This window comes from Carassius auratus, chromosome 33, assembly GCF_003368295.1.
Source record: "Carassius auratus strain Wakin chromosome 33, ASM336829v1, whole genome shotgun sequence".
Lineage (NCBI taxonomy): Eukaryota > Metazoa > Chordata > Actinopteri > Cypriniformes > Cyprinidae > Carassius > Carassius auratus.
This window is the reverse complement of record NC_039275.1, coordinates 4,106,166-4,120,981: the sequence shown is the minus strand read 5'-3', so window position 1 is coordinate 4,120,981 and position 14,816 is coordinate 4,106,166. Positions and strand designations below refer to the sequence as shown.

At 36.5% G+C, this 14,816-nt stretch overlaps 1 protein-coding gene across 1 annotated transcript in view; it reads left to right on the top strand.

The window, feature by feature from the left end:
• Positions 1-2,460: 2,460 nt before the first annotated feature.
• Positions 2,461-14,816, top strand: part of LOC113052782 (citron Rho-interacting kinase-like) — a 49,438-nt gene continuing 37,082 nt past the window's right edge. The window contains exons 1-7 of the mRNA XM_026217231.1: positions 2,461-2,774; positions 7,269-7,381; positions 7,470-7,613; positions 7,708-7,827; positions 13,278-13,448; positions 13,530-13,583; positions 13,797-13,850. Coding sequence (XP_026073016.1) covers positions 7,470-7,613; positions 7,708-7,827; positions 13,278-13,448; positions 13,530-13,583; positions 13,797-13,850 — 543 coding nt within the window. The 5' untranslated portion in view covers positions 2,461-2,774; positions 7,269-7,381. The remainder of the gene's footprint in view (positions 2,775-7,268; positions 7,382-7,469; positions 7,614-7,707; positions 7,828-13,277; positions 13,449-13,529; positions 13,584-13,796; positions 13,851-14,816) is intronic.

The window sequence follows — 14,816 nt, the reverse complement described above, 5'->3', positions numbered from 1 at the left end:
TTCATATGGAGTACATATAGTACATATGTAATAAATGTATGTGTTTTATGTCTCTTTTTGAAGTGGACATTGTTTCTGTAAGTTGTGTGGAGAGTCTTTAAAAAACTTCATTTTGTTATATAGTAGGCTAAATGATGAATTTATTTGATCCCTTTAAAGGTATTTCGACAAATAATCCCAGAATGTCATCTGACTGCCAAACAATCAGTTTGGGTGAGTAATATCTAAAAAAAAAACATCCATATGACACTTGGCATTTTCAGCCATGCAATGCATCATAATTGACATGTTATGATGTAAATGGTGTATGACATAACTGTAGCCCTAAACAATCTAATCTTAAAATATGAATAAAAACTTCAGTAAACCCCCCCCCCCCCTTGTCCACCATTTCCCTTATAAATGCTCATCTGTCATTGGCTCAGATAACAGCACAAGCCTGTTGCCTGGTAACATTGCTAGAATGCTTGTGTTTGAGAGAGAAATGCTGCTTTTGTGTCTCTGTCCCTTTCCTTTCTTTTTCTAACAATAATGTTTATACTACACAACCATCTAAATTTCTAACAGTACACCCACTGATGATGGTCTTTATATGTAACAATCAGTCTGGACATTATTCTGCAATCTGTTATCTGTGGAATTATTTAGCAGCTTGATATGAAACATAATGTGAAAGCTGACAGGAAGCATCACACCACATGCCAAAACTTTGTCACATTTCGCTGGCTATTAATGAACACTATCTCCTCAGTCAATAAGTCATGGAATGATATATAATAAGCTAGTCTTTCATTAAGAAATGTGTCGGTCTTTAGATGTGAAATTGACTAGGACAACTGTGGCTTTAATGAATTTTGGCTGAGAATGCATTCATACTGAAGAGTTCCTTATGGCAGTGTCAACAGCAGCTAATGAACATGTCAATTTGTGTTTGTCATCAATGAGAATAATCCAGATGTAACTCAGTTAATGCCAAAAAGGCAGCTTTACTCAGATGCTGGACTCATTTCAAGGAAAAAATGACTAGTCAGGAAGGATGGAACTCCAAATTTATGATGTCATTTTAAAGTTTTCAAACACTGAGCTTAATGGAGGGAGCAATGATCCTGTCATTATCTGAGATCATTATGCATGTCATGGCAGGTTATAAATTATACAAATGCTACATCAATATTAACAGAAAGAGTGCAATCTTTTTCTTTAGCTTTTGTCTGCCTGACTTTGTTTATATAGATACTGTAGATAGATATATACCATAGATATACTAGATAGACAGATAGATAGTGACAGATATGTGATAGAGAAGCAGATAGCGTGCGACATGTAGATAGTGCGACAGGTAGAGAAAGTGACAGATAGATTGATAGAGCGACAGAGCATGATAGATAGATAGATAGATAGATAGATTGTCAAAAAGTATGATAGAGCAACGGACTGTGCTAGGTAGATAGAGTGACAGATAGAGTGACAGTGCAATATGTAGATAGAGCATCAGACAGCATGAAAGAAAGAGTGATAGAGTGCAATATGTAGATAGATAGAGAGATGGAGCATCATATATTGTGATACAATGACAGAGCACAATAGGTAGATAGATAAATTGTCAAATAATGTGATAGAGGAACAGAGTGTGATAGAGCAACAGAGTGTAAATGGTAGACAGAGTGACAGATGGATGGACAGAGTGACAGGTAAATAGAGTTACAGATAGAGAGACAGAGTGATAGATAGAGTGACAGATGGATAGACAGAGCGACAGGTAAATAGAGTTACAGATAGAGCGACAGAGTGTGATAGGTAGATAGAGTGACAGATGGGTAGATAGAGCAACAGGTAAATAGAGTGACAGAGTGACAAAGTGTGATAGGTAGATAGAGTGACAGATGGATAGATAGAGCGACAGGTAAATAGTGTGACAGATGGAGCGACAGAGTGTGATAGGTAAATAGAGTGACAGATGGATAGATAGAGCAACAGGTAAATAGAGTGTGATAGGTAGATAGAGTGACAGGTGGATAGATAGAGCAACAGGTAAATAGAGTGACAGATGGAGTGACAGAGTGTGATAGGTAGATAGAGTGACTGATGGATAGATAGAGCAACACGTAAATAGTGTGACAGATAGAGCAACAGTGTGATATGTATATAGAGCATCAAACAGCATGATAGACAGAGTGACAGAGTGTGATAAGTAGATAGAGAAATGGGTAGAAAAAATGTCAGATAGCATGATACATAGAGTGTCAGAGCATGATGGGTAGATAGATAGATTGTCTAAAAATTCTTACAAAATAAGTTATAGAAATAAAGACATAGACAGTGAGGCACAAAATGTCTAAATTGTAATCAGATGTGGGGAGAAAAGATAAATATCAGTTCTGAGTGAGAAAGAGAGAGAGTTTCAACAGTGAGTCAGTCTTACTGCTTGTATTACTGTGATTATAGAGAGCTTCTGTAGTGGAGAGAGAGAGAGTGAGCGAGAGAAGGCTGTGCACGATTCACTGTCTTCTCTAGGATTCAGCTCGCTTCCCTCCTCGTCTCAGTGCTCCTCTCTCTTCCCACTCAAGTGTATCTGATCCGTCTCTCCCGCACAACTCCTCTGTTTCTCAAGAACTCTGAGGATGACTCCTTCGGAAACCTCCAGCCATAGATGCCTGTTCCCCAGCTCATGGCTGCCCAGGACGACTCAACACTCTTGGGCTTCCTTCATTTGGACCTGCCCTCTCTAAAGTGGAGCCACAGCAGAACAGCAGCTCAAGCCGGTCTCCTTTAGGGTGAGTATTGACAAGATATGAGTGTGTTCATATTATTTACTGAACCACAGAAAAAGATTAATGCGATCCAGTGTTTTTTTTTGCTGATTTGCAGTTCATTGTTTTGCTGTAAAAGGTTAAATATGTGACTCCTTGTCTTGTTACATATTGTCATTAGTGTTCATATAAAAGCTGAGAATACTGTACGTCCAGGTGGCGTCTCAGATGGGTGTAGAGAGAGAGTTAAGACTAGTGGTGCCAACACTGTCAGCGTGTGAACTCTCAATGCGTGTCATGACACCAGGTCTGTACAGAATATCACCACTGCGCTGGTCATTAGTACAACACAACTGCTCTGATATCAGCAGCTGATTTATTCTGTAGTGATTTGATCAAACCACTAAGTATTAAAGTTGAGTGTGTACTTTGTGCACAGGTGCTTTATTAATTGATCAGATGCACAATTTTCACCAGAAAACAAGTGGACAAATCCAGAGGATGGGGTCTTTTGACCCTAGGAACTGCATCAAAATGCTCTGGCAACCACCCTGGCATCGTGACAGTTCTGCACCACCACTTTTCTTCAGCAAAATCAAATATTTATAGATTCCCAGCCTTGAGTTCAGGTAACCGACCTGTAGTATGTTGAGAGAGAAAAATACAGTGTGTGGGTGTAGTGAAATAAAAATGTATGAGGAAAAGAGTAGCAAGAAGGTGCATAATGGACTTATTTCTATGGAAACAGCACTTTCCTCTCTCTCTCATCCTCCCTCTCTGCACTGCTACTAAAACAACTCATATGGATGTTTTATGTTCCCCATTTTAAAGAATCTGTTAATGTTTTTGTTTGCAATTAGCTGGGAAACGCATCAACAAATGCCAGTAATTTTTTAGATGTGTTAACAAAGTAAAAAGTTGAACTCAGACACACCCGTAAATCACATCACTTCCTATGTTTTCCTCATTCTGTTACCACAGTTGGAGATTTCAGTTGAATCGTGTCTTTCTGTCGCTCAAGCTGTTATTAAGCCACTTAAACTGTCTGAACCTCACACTGGATTGGCTCTGTTTTAGAACACATGCTGAAGCAAATAGTTGGACATTTGGTACTTAAACCTTGCTAAACCTACAAATATTAGTTTAGTTAGTCAGTTCAGTTAATCTCTTATTATTATTTGCTTTTATAATCCTAAACCAGCAAACACTCCTATTAAGCTCTGTTAGCTTGTCATTATTTGTATTTTTGTGGTTACATCATCAAATAAAATCTAAATAATAACCAATACAGCGTCAGCATGCAGGGATCAGTATTGCACAAATCTAGAATTATGCATATAGTATTTGAATACCGTTTATTAATATGCAGTGATCCTCATTCACATTAATGCAGAGCTGTCTAAAAGTGTCTGTAAGTTTGACAGTGAGAATAATTTCATGCACCAGCCTGCAGTATGTCGAGATGCACACGCTCAGTAATCCTCGAGAGCTTTTTCACTATCCCACACACACACTGATAACTGAATATTATTTTTGGGAAATAATAATGCGATTGACGCGAGCACTCATGCATAAGTGCTGATCAGGTGAAGGGATTGTGTGGTCATGACTGTAGCCCGGCTGGAGAAAAAGAGTATCATTTGATCTTTGCGAACAGAAAGTGTTACTGTGGATGAACTCAGTGCATGACCTCAACACTTGATGCATGCATCTGTTTGTGCATTCCATTCATGAGGCTGCTGCAACAGCTCCTCAGCTCCATCCATCCATCCACCCATCTTTTCTGAAGCACAGTATAAAAAACTTGATATAAAAAATGAGATATTAGAAAAAGAACTCTGACCAAAATTAGAGAACACCTACAGAGTCCTTCATGTTATTGATGTTAATCTGGCATCTGAATGCTAACTTTTATAGAAGCTATTCATTCCAAATCTGTGATTTCTAGAATAGTGGCACTAATTCATTCAAGTTCCACAAAAACGCTGGTTGTTCACGTAAGGCAAATGCATGAGAAGACTGGATAATGCTGAGACTCTCAGTGGTGAATCGGTTCAACACTGCAGCTGGAATTGCTCTCCGGTTCAGTTCATCTTTCTGTCTGTCTGTTCAAATTTAGGTGATCACTCAGAATGACCTACTGTTTATTTATTTGATTGAAATTGATTATTTTAATGTTCATTTTATTTCATTGTTTATTTCAGTTTGTTTGTTTGAAGTATTTTGTTCAACTGATTTTATTTCATATTTATTTTCCTTATTTATTTTGATCATTCAATTTTTTTATAAATGTATTTTTAAATGTTTATTTAAATTTATTTTAGTTTTATAGTTTTTTAATGTGTATCTTTTCATTATTTTAGTGATTTAGTTGGTCCTAGCCACATTAAAGAATAATGCTCATGTGTCAGACCTGTTTCTCACATATTAAACCGATCAGTTATACCTTATTTGTCAATCATCCAAGCTCTTGTTTACATTAATGTTCTATCATGTTTGATCAGTGATTTCTAATTCATGCAGGCCTTCAGCATGCCAGTTTGTGTTTTTTGCATGATTTTTTTTGTCCGTTCTCTACAGCTGAATTTCTCTTATTCCCCAGAGATCAGTATTAGCCAAGAGATCAGAATAATTCAATCATTCCTCATCTTGAAACACTGTGTTGCTTTTCCACATACTAAATTATGCATCCAGCTGGCTTCAGAAGTATAATCATATTTTTGCATGATCATTTGCATGTTCAGGTGATGTAACTAACCCGCAGAATGTTTAATGATGTACTGGATACAGTTGCTTTCAGTGTTGAGGGAAAATGCATTAAATATTATGTTTTTACTTTCAAACCTTTCAACTTTGATTGCAGTATAGTTCAACACATCAAATAAAAATCATATTTAATATCTTCATAATCATGCATATTGTTGTCATTTTCTAAAATTGAGTTTAAAAGTGGTTTACAAGTGTGGAAATAATGTTGCCACATAAATAATATCTTTGTACATGTGAGAATGCATGATGTGCCTGTAGTCACGGGTTTGAGTCTGTATAGCGCATGTGTGCTGTGTGTGTGTGTGTGTGTGTGTGTTACTGCTTTCTGCACGTTTCTGTGAATGTGAACATGAGTTCATACCTCAGCTTTGGGTTTGGAAAGCGATTCCATAAGCATCTTTTGAATTGTGTGTGTGTGTGTTTTGTAATCTATAAGCCCCCTAATGCTGAATTGTAAAGCCTCAGGCCACTGAAAGAAAAAGCCATAGAGCAAGAGAGAATGTTACAGAGGAGTAGAGATGCTTGTGCTTTTATTGGGAGCGCTATTCGTTCTTTTTTTCTCTCTCTCCATCTCCGAGGATGCCAAGTAGAGAGTGGCAGTTAGAAACAGTCTGTGCATGTCTAATATGATCGGGCTTGTTAAAAATAGACTGCACTATACGCTTCGTGCTGAGCTCGTATGCGCAGAAAATACTTTGTTTCGTGGGATTCGGAAAGTAAAAGGCAGTAAGGATTCAGTATACATTCTCATTCTAGAAACTATAGAATATTTGATTGGACAAAAATTGTACGTTCCCGTGAGTGCTGATGATGTCATCAGTATTTTGGTTTCCAGTGTAGAGAAATGCTGATTGTGAACTCACCATGCACCGCTTGTGCTATGTAACTACCATTTTTAAGAGTCTCTTCTGTTCGCCAAGTTGCATTATTTGATAAAAAAAATACAGTTAAATACCGTAATATTGTGAAATATTGTTACAATTTCTATTTTGATATATTTTAAAATGAACTTTATCCCTGTGATGCAAACTTGCAGCATTTTCAGCACCATTACTCTCCAGTTTACAGTGTCACATGAACTTATGAAATCATTCTACGCTGATCTGCTGCTCAAGAAACATTTCTGATTATTATCAGTGTTGAAAACAGTTGTGCTGCTTCATATTTTTGTGGAAACTGATACATGATATATTCTAGGATTCTTAAGGTTAAATAGATAAATAGGATAAATTGAAAGTTCAAAAGTACAGCATTTATTTGAAATAGAAATATTTTGTAACAATATCAATGTTCCATAATTCTCTTAGCAATCGGACATGAGACTTTTTTAATGGATGATAAAATGTGCTAAAATCTGATTTGCTGCTAAACAGGACCATCATATCAAAGAGATTTGAGAGCTTTTCTTCAGATCTAGTTGGATAACAAATAAATACATTTAATCTCACTGCAAAACAAATGTGTCCTGGCATCATGTTTCTTTCTCCTTTTGGAATAACATTTTTTATAACTGCAGTTTTATAATTATTGTTGGAGCGTTTTTGTTTTCTGAGATTTGCGTCGCAAAGTTTAATCGATTTACACATCTCTTGGCTTAATTAGAGCTGAAATGGAGCATTTAATTGTTTTTCAGAACAGTACCTTTTACTGTTAACAGCAGAAGTTTCAGTCATGTGTTTTGGTTTAATTACTGTTTAAATATGGTTTCATGTTCTTCAACTTTTTTTTTCTTCTTTCTATTTCTTCTAGATAGGGCACGTTCATTCAGACCCCGTCTTTCAGCCTACAAGCACACAGAGAACAAGACCTTCAGAGCCGAAGCTTATAGATTGCTAGAGGAGAATAACCAGTCACATATAAAGGTACGTCTGCATATCTTACATTATTTTATGGATAATGAAATCTTTCATATATGCACCGATGTCTCTTTTTTCCTTGTTTTTCTGAAAGATGGAGCAGGAGATTTCAAAAGTGCAGCGTAAGATGTCAGACCTGGAGTCAGTTTTGCAGCAGAAAGATGTGGAGCTCAAGGCTTCTGAAACACAAAGGACCATCTTAGAACAAGACCTGGCCACCTATATCACCGAATGCAGCGTGGGTTTACTGTCTGCTTGTGGAAATGCGGTATGACATGAACTGTACGGCTTGGTTTGTGAAACTTTTTCTTTGTGTTGTGTGTGTATTTCAGAGTTTGAAGCGCAGTTTGGAGCAGGCCCGCATGGAGGTGTCGCAGGAGGATGATAAAGCTCTGCAGCTCCTACACGACATACGAGAGCAGAGCAACAAACTGCAGGAAATTAAAGAACAGGTTTGAATTCATTTCAGACGCTTCTGTAGTGCTTTTGACAATGCATATTAATCCAGTGAGCAAAGAGCTCTATAAACTCAAAAAATAAGTTTTCTAGGAGACATTTACGTTTATGCATTTAGCAGATTTTTATGAGCATAGCAGCTTCATTCCAAAGTGACTTTGTTTACGTAAGTGCATTTAAAGCTGTACATAAGATACTTTCACTGTAAAGTGGTACCGTTTTTGGAAAATATACCGGGGCCTTTAAAAGTTTTTTAGTTTTGTGTGTCTGCAGTGGTTTATGTACCTCTGACAGACATAACCAGAGGTTTCAGGATAGTGAGATTTGTGCTTCATTAAAGTATGTTTATATTCGGGGGGTTTTGTGACATGTGTCTTTCTTTAGCACTGGGGGGTCTGAGTGAGTGAGCATTTCACAGATTTCTCAGATTATTCCCTTAGAGCTTCACAGGCATCTGCTAATAAGCCTCCTACTGATATAAGTACAAATGATCTCAGTCCATCTCAGCTTCTGAAAGACTGTGAAATAGTGATGGCCTCTTACAGCCACGAGTAAAGTGATGGTGAACGTACTGTAAAATGAAGAATGAGTTGTGAAGGTAAGAGCATAATGGAAAAAGAGCCTGTTTTTCTGCTGCTGCATGCACGTCTCCCCCAGAGCCAGGCTCCATCGCACTGTGGTTGCCATGGAGACAAAAATGGTACCTCACAGTGAAGGATGTTGCAGATGCCGTTGAAATGCTGTCGTGACAAACCGGCAAAGGGCTCAAATTAGCAGCAAGCAGACTTTAAATGAAGTCTTCACTTTTCACTTATCCTATACTTTGATTTGATCAAGCTCTGTGGTTTGCTAAAATTTAAGTTTGGTTTCACAGAACTTCGTCGATGCTTAGTTGATGCTTTCAAACTCTGCTGCATAGAGTCAGATTTTCTTTGTGTGCATGTGTTTTTTTTTTGTTGTTATATTTATGAACTTATGAACTAAACAAAGACTAGTGTTGAGATATATCAATTTATCATGGGTGCAGCAGGTGCATTGATATTACGCAGCGCCTGAAAATAGTCCCCAGGAACTCTGCTTCAACTACACAAACTAGCTGGGGACAATTTTCATGCACTGCTTAATTTCACTGAGAAGGCTGCATCCATAGTTCCTTGATTAGTACTCTGGAATAAGAGCATAGTTCCTAGCCATATCAGCCTGAAAAATTGCAGCTTTTCATTTTCCATTGGTCTTAGTACACAACTCTTAGTAACTACAGAAGAGTCAAGTCTAAACAGGAAAAACACAGAAAATCTGGTCATTTTTGAGCAAGATGCTAACGGTCTAATCAGATTCAATGATCTATGCTAAGCTAAGCTATAAGTGCTACCGCCAGGCCTGAAGATTGGCTGAATGGATTCGAAAATAGTCAAACTCAACTGTTTACCTCGAGGGGAATTGAAAAATGAGCCTATTTTCAAAAAAAAGGAGTCACTTGTGTCATTCCTTAAAGGGGTCATTAACTGGCTTTTTAATTATTTTATACTGTTGTCTCAGGTCCACTTATGACGTTTGCCTGGTTTTCAAATTCAAAAACATCAAATCAACAAGTAGTAGGCTATTTTCTACCCTGGTTTTGAGGTCGACTTGAGAAATGCTCTGTTTTTATGGGTGTGCCGCATTGAAGACTTGCAAGTAAACACCCACTGTATTTGGATAACAGTTTTGCATTGTAAACTAACTTTATGTTTGTCTGTTTGACAAGCTACGCCCTTCATAGGAGCCTTCTGTTACTTTAAGGCCTGTTCACACCGAGAACGATGTCTATAAAGATAACGATATTAGCCACCACACAGCGAACGATATTGTCTGTATATTCTAAGCGCACATGCGTCTGCCGCTTTAAATTCTCGAGCTCATTACAGCAGGATTGATTCTGACTGGCTGTCAATGTTTTTATCGTTCATCAGAAGAAAAATCGCTGAAAGTTATTCCAAGGATATCGTTTCTCTGTGCCTTTATCGTTTTAGTTGTGGTGTGGACTCTGCTATTCTTTAACATGATCTTCAATGGCATGTTTATTGCTTGGTTGCTTAATCCTGTTTAGTGCCACTCGTGCTATTTGCGAATCAGTGGGCGGAGCTATGAAATTTGATATTTTAATTTATTGATGGGCCTAGTGTCAATAGAAGCTTTTATTTCAGTACAAGGGTGTTTTCAGTTCTGAAACTTACTGTATGTTCTTTTAGTAAGATGATCTCTTATATGTCAAAAGCTCAAGTAAAAGTTGATTTCTCAGTTCATGACCCCTTTAATAAATCGGTATGTTTGAACAAATCGGTTGAGTGAATGAATGAATGCCTCCCTCTTAAAGATGGTCAAAGATTGTTGCCATTTGCTGTTTGAATGTAATTTGCAGAAAAAAAAACATATCTGGAAGGATTGGAATTTAATGTATTTTAATATAGTTTTTATTCTCACAGTAAGTGACTTGTAATCAGTACTTTAATTATACTTCAAATTTACAAAATTGTAAATACAAAAAAATGTACTCTGTCTCTGGTGTTACTCTTAAAAAGAGAAATTTACATTAATGAGACAAATTTTCTAATTTTGAGACATTGTTGGAGATCTATTGTTAAAGTTTAAAGAAGATGGATTTGTGATTATATAGTGTTTGATCTGGGTTTTCAGTGCCTGATATTGATATAGAAAGTGCTGTATCTCTGAATTGCTGAAATGACAAAGCAAAGCCAGGTCTGAAAAACCTGAGATTTCAGCAAAAGCATCAATTGCCTTTCCATTTAATCTTATTGGCGTTTAGGATAAACAATTGATGTATTCAAGAGATATCAGTTGTAGTTTTCTTTCTGATGAATGAATGTGGCATTCAGGATTTTTAGTGCTTGCAATTATTGCAGATGTTGAAATTCAAGGCACTTTCTGGCAAGATGTTATTGTCACGATTTTAGTTATTTGTGCAGAAGAGCAATTAGCTCACTATTGATAATTAAGCACTCACACTAGCATAGAGGGCTGACAGATGAAGGTTGTGTTGACTCATTTTGAGCATTTTTTCCCCTTTTTTTCATATTATGACTTTAATTTGGGAGGCAGTTTCACAAAATGTCAAGCACCTCTTTTCTGTAATTTCTGGTGCATAATTATAATTCTCATTATGGTGATGTAAAGCAAAAAGCACAACCATGCTTTTCCATAAGCATTTTTGTGTACTTTGTTGTTCTTTCACAATATAGCACAGCCTCAAGTGCCATATTGCTTTGATTTAAAAAGTAAAAATATGAGGCACAACAATAATGTTATGTTATGTTATGTTGCACTCACCACCAGTCCATCCAAGATAATCACTTGCTCACCAGAGGATGCTCTGCAGTGAATGGGTGCCGTCAGAATCCAAACAGCTGATAAAAACATCATAATAATCCACAAGTAATCCACTGCACTCCAGTCCATCAGTTAAAGTCTTGTGCAGCAAAAATCTGCATGTTTGTAAGAAACAAGTTCTTTAAGATCTCTTCAACTTCAAACCGTTGCTTCCATCTAAAATAAGATTGCCGCATATTTCTTTCCTAATTCAGATGAGATAACTTTTTACAGGGAGCAACTGTTTGAAGTAGCTTGATGGATTAATTTCTTACAACATGCAGCTTTTCACATCACAACACATTAACTGATGGAGTGCTGTGGATTATTGTGATGTTTTTATCAGCTGTTTGGACTCTCATTCCGACGGCACCCATTCACTGCAAAGCATCCATTGATGAGACACTGATGCAATGCTACATTTCTCCATTAATAAATTCATCTACATCTTGGATGATCTGAGGGTGAGGACATTTCCAGAAAATGTACGTTTTCAGGTGAACTCTGCCTTTATTCTTGGTCTCTATGGGTGCAAATTACCCAATTTCCAAAGGAGCATGTCCAGCATGCTTTACACCAACGTTTAATAAACACAGACAGTTACTGATTCTATCTTTTATGCTTGTCATGCTGGATTTCCTTTGCCCCTTTAACGTATTCCCAGGCTACCGTTTATCGCTAAACTCCATAAGACGTCTCGTTAGTTGACCGTGGCCTTGTCACACATGACATGGACGTGATTTGTGACCTGTAGCTAATGGCTGATGAAAGATAAGGGCTGATTTGGACTCGGACTGGCACACTCGCTCCGTCCGCCCACTCGCTGGCCTTTCACCCACTCTGCACACTTATGTATCCAATTCTGCGCTCTGTTTTTCATGTGCTGGTCTCTCTCTATATCCTGCGGTTGGTTACTCAGACTGATTTCATCTCATGTTCTCACAAAGGTCTTCTGATTCGCCTGTTTTATTTGATTCTGCCATTTTTTGCACAAAACTGTTTGCTTAGTGCTGCATTGAAATAGGTTGCATGAACCCAGTCTGATTCTTTTATACCCTTTGTAAAGCTTCTCAACCGTATGAATGGTTTGCCATGTCGAACGCAGGAATATTAAACTAAAAATAACCCTATAAACACCTTTGAATTATCAAGGTGATCAAATCCTTGTTGAAAAACCTTGCACAGGACCTACTGTACGCTTTCTGTCATCTGATTCATAGTTCAGACATTTTTTATTTAGACTTTATGCAAAATGTATAACAGCTTTCAGCTGTTGCTTCTCGTATCTTTTTGGTGTGAAATCTTAAGACTAAGTAAACACAAGAATAGCTTTGATATTGTTATTATAATATTTCAAGATGAACACTTACTGGACTGAAGCAGGTTTACTTGATTATCCATACATCCTTTTTTTTTTTTTTTTGAAAAATCATGAGTATGAAATATAATGATCAGGCTTTTTAGGAAATTCTTTTTATATATATATATATATATATATATATATATATATATTATCCTCTCTGTATTGCATTGAATTGGATGCATTGAACGAAGCATTTAAATATCATCTTACTGAGACATTTTATTGGAGATATAGAGTAAGGAATAAGTTGTTTATCATTTTATGCAAGTATCTGATATTGTTATAAAGATCTCATTGATTTACATTACAGGCTATCAGAATTTCATTCATCATTATCTGCACCAAATTACATATATTTGCTCAGTTTGGGCCTCTGAATAAAACTCAGATTTTTATTTTATTTTATCATATGATACAATACTATAACAAGCCATAATAGTCTGATGTATCAAACATGAAACTCAACCAAAAACACATACACACTTTTATTTTATATATTAAAAAAAATTATATCTCAATAAACGGTTCTCATAAAAAAAAAAGAATAATAAAGTTATTTCTTTTGTCAGACTTTTGTCTTTTGTCAGATTACATTGCACTGCAAGAAACTTCGGATAAAAGCATCTGCAACATACAGTACATGTCCACATGAGCTAAATAATAAAACTATGTGTTTCTGTAGCTAAAGTGGCATTTTAACCACGTATGCCCCCGCAGGAGTACCACGCTCAGCTGGAGGAAATGCGTGTGTCTATTCGTCAGCTGGAGGAGAACCTGTCGGCCGCTCGCCGCCGCAGTGACCTGTACGAATCCGAGCTGAAAGAGTCTCGCCAGACCAGCGAGGAGCTCAAGAGAAAGGCTGTGGAATACCAGCAGAAGATTCAGAAGGTTTGTTCAGGATCTAAGCGAGGACCGTCCTGCTGATGCACGCTCGATGAGATGCCATCAGTCTATGTTTTCATTTTGCAGGCTAAAGAACAAGGCAAAGCTGAGATGGAGGAACTTCTGACTAAACTGCAGAAGGTACATCTGATATGACAACTCATTATTTCCATTTGCTGTCGGGAAGACCAGCATACGGTATTTCAGTTCTAACTAGCTTAACCAACAATACTCCCATGGTAAATGAAATAAATCGCCTCGCTGATCAACCAGCACTAACCAGTCTGGAACATAAGCAAATGGCTAATGCAGCTGTTTTCGTATTTAAGCTTTGTTTATTTGTGAATGTCTCAGACCAATGCAGAGCAACAAGTAAAGATGGAAGAACTCCAGGAGAAGCTTGCCAAGGTACTGTGCACATTTATTTCAAATTCAGCCCTGCTTGAAGAACTCAAACATGATTTGTTTGATTAAAAATGTACAGTATATTCAGTAATATTATTGATTCAGTGAACTGAGCTAGCTGATAATAACTTTAAATAATAGAACTGAAAATATCTTTGCAACACCAACACTGTTATTGAACTATATTGAATCAATATTGAACTGACTTGAACTAAATGATGATACTATTGTCTTTTGCAGAGATGCTTTATATATAGCTAAAATTAGATGTTTTTATAATTGATTAATTTTACAACATAAATACCTCTTATTTTCCTGTTTATTAATATGAAACTGCTTTGAAAAAATTATGTGTTGTATAAAGCACTATTTAGATAAATGTGTTTCGAGATCTCATGGATCACACAGCAGTAGTTAGATGATAGGCCCCCCTCTGAATTTTTAATGTACATTTACAGTAAAAAAAAACTAACAAAAAAAAAAACACTTGTGGTTTTAGTTGCCTGAAATTCAAAATAAAAATGTGTTTCTTGCATCACAGAATAACAAATTGCTGCGTATATATTTTATAACTTCTAACCGTATATTTTGGTTAAAGTGATATAATGTTTAATATATAATATGTAAAGCTACTTGAACTACCAAAATCTGCTTTTTTAATAAGCACCATACATTGTAAAAAATAAAAAAATAAATATATATAAAAAATTCAATAAAGTAAATAAAAGTATGTTTTACAAGAAGATACTATTTCAGTTTTTCTACTTCAAATGTTATGTTTAATTCATATAATAAAATGTGACCCTGGAGCACAAAGGCAATCTTAAGTCGTTGGGGTATATTTTTAGCAATAACCAAACCATACTTTGTATGGGGTCAAACTTATCTATTTTCTTTTATGCCAAAAATCATTATGATATTAAGTAAAGATCATGTTCCATGAAGATATTTAGTAAATTTGCTACCATA